The following is a 2,634-nucleotide window of genomic DNA, read 5'->3' on the forward strand; positions in this document are numbered from 1 at the left end:
ACACTGTTTTATTCGCGCACTGCGGGGAACCCTGTTGAGAAATCAGCTTGCTTTGCTACATCGCGCTGATAAACCCATTTAAAAGCACGAAACAGCGGATTTTTTTTCTTTTATAGCTTCCTGCTTAAAGACTCTCTCACAGTTCCAAAAACACTGCACGTAAGATTCTGTTTTGAATCTTTGCTACTGTAGACCACATTGTAACAACTGTTAATGCTTAAGATAACAGTTTTTTTTCTTTTAGACAAAGCGAAAGAAGATACCATTTGAACTTTTAATTCAACCGATCATGAGGAGTCGAAGCGATAAGGTTTCGCTTACTTTTACTTGTTTATACATACATGGATGGCTGAGTTTCCTCGATAACAAACAGATGGTAAAATAGGAACAACACTTTTCGCTTATGCGGCAGAAATTGGTTGTCCGCAAGTTTGGCCGGGGTTTGAGTAAAATCTAAGGCAAAACTACACATCCTGTTTTTAATAAATGTTATTTTATTGTCTAGCGTTTGTCCAAGTTTTCAACAGTTATGTGTTAATTAACTTAAATGAAAATTTGTCGTTCATAAATGTAAATTTTATCATCGGAAATCGGAAAGACGTGATGGCATGAGTAGATAAGTTACATTTGGATTCCATATGTAATGACTCTCTTATCGCACAAGTATAAAAACAATATTTACACATTCCCTAACTCTTAATGTGTTCTTCAAAATGAATACTTCGCAGAAGTCTTTCGTCTCAATTCTGACGGAAACTGTCAAATGGAGCATAACTGCAATAAACGCACTGTTTGCGGCTTGGTTTTTTTTACAGTATATTTGCGTTACCTGCTAAAGCGCAAGTTCTCTGCCACACAAACTCGATTTCTTTCGAAGAATCTGGCATGTAACTCTGTCCTTACTCCATCTCGCTTTGTTAATCTTGCCATTGCTCCATCTAAATTTGTTTCGTCTCTAAATATCCGCACACATCAGCAACTATGCTTTAATGACTCTTGATCCAGAGGGGGCGAATTGTAAAGCAAAGTCGCTCTCAACAACAATCTAAGAATTAGTTCATCGTCGGTCACCTCAACGGGAAATTTCCCCTCTTTGTCCTCGGCTCTGACATTTGCACCGCATCGTAAAAGAAAACGGCAGATTTCTTCATAGCCTTCGCTGGCGGCGTAATGTAGCGCCGTCCAGCCAAATCGGTCCTTTTTGTTAACGTTCGCTCCTAGTTCAACCATCATCTTTGCGCTCTCCAAATTTCCATCCAATACGCACTGGTTAAGCGCTGTGAGTCCAGATGTGGTAATTTCATTAATTTCACAACATGTGATTTGCTTTCTCAGCCGCTTTTTCAACGCTTCTCTATCCCTTGGTTGATTGACCGCCGCGATTTGAAGTTGTAGCACCATATCTATTGGAACTCGGCGACTAATTCTTTTTCGCTTCTTTTGCGCTGGCGATCCTTCAGGCGAACCTGTCGTTGCTAAATCTTGCATGATGGCGCAACCGTTGCTCCGTTAAAACACTAGTTGAATTTCTCTTTGTACCGCGTTATGATCTTCACAAGTAATTCACACCTCAGCTGTTGTGTTCTTCTGGGAGAAATGTGCGTGAAAGAGGCGTTTTATGCCTTTCAGATCAGAGGTCGCACAAGTGCTCTTAACAAAAGAATCAATTACAGACGTCACGTATCTATCAAAGACATGCTAGGTGATGTTACGTCATCAAATTGGCAATACGCGAACGTGCGATGTCACGAGATGTTAACCGCACGAGTGGAAGCTATGTTTCAGTTCGCTTATCTTGCGTAACACGAATCCAGTTAATGTATATTAAATTAATTCTCTTATCTTTTATTTGAGGGCCAAACTGGCCTTATCTGCTAGCATTTCGTGCCGAGTCTTCAGCGCGCACGGCAAGTTTTAATGATTCAAAGGATCCCGTTACGGATGTCGCTTCTTAAATTTTCAAAGTTTACTTTGATCCTTTTTATGAAATTTTCCGAAGTCAAGCAATATTTTTTTACGACTTTTCGGCCAACAACGCCCTTTCCCAGGCTTTGAGAAATAATAATTAAAAAATTGCGGCTCGGAAGGTCGCCAAAATATTGTATAACACTGGGAAAATTCCCGTAAAGGTTTTAGAAAAAAGTCATAAAATTTTGAAATTCAGTTAGTTACATTTTCTTTTTCTGTCTTAATCTTTTGTCAAATTTAAAAATCCTGTGCCTTAATACACTATTATTTATTCTGAAGGCAATTTTGTACATGAAAAAAAGAAAAGGGAAAAAACGAGTTATTTATCATGCGTTTTTGCTGAGCTTGTAAACTGACCACTACGATATTGCACAAGTTTCAGTTTTGGTCTTACTGTGAATATAGTTCTACGTTCATCTCACGCCGCGTTTGTTCACAGTATTTGTCACGTTGTGTACAATATTTCCCACGTTGTCGGCTACTTCTCATCTGTTCCGGCTGTTTCCTATTTGTATTGGGTTGCCTTAAATTTCCACCCACTTCCGCGCGTTAGCGCCTGGAAACAAGCAAACAATCAATCAGTCATTGAAATAGTGTGTGAACCAACATCAAAGTAAGTGCAACCCACGAAAGTCGGCCAAGCCACAAATTGTACAAATTTTCTCA

The 2,634-nt window shown here is 39.3% G+C and overlaps 1 protein-coding gene across 1 annotated transcript; it reads right to left on the minus strand.

Moving 5' to 3' along the window:
- Positions 1-956: 956 nt before the first annotated feature.
- LOC144635084 (uncharacterized) lies at positions 957-1,607 on the minus strand. The gene has a single exon (XM_078494164.1). The coding sequence runs from the start codon at positions 1,486-1,488 to the stop codon at positions 973-975; it is 516 nt and encodes a 171-aa protein (XP_078350290.1). The 5' UTR covers positions 1,489-1,607; the 3' UTR covers positions 957-972.
- Between the last annotated feature and the right edge of the window lie 1,027 nt (positions 1,608-2,634).

Source organism: Oculina patagonica, chromosome 13 (genome assembly GCF_052425735.1).
Source record: "Oculina patagonica isolate OP01 chromosome 13, crgOcupat, whole genome shotgun sequence".
Lineage (NCBI taxonomy): Eukaryota > Metazoa > Cnidaria > Anthozoa > Scleractinia > Oculinidae > Oculina > Oculina patagonica.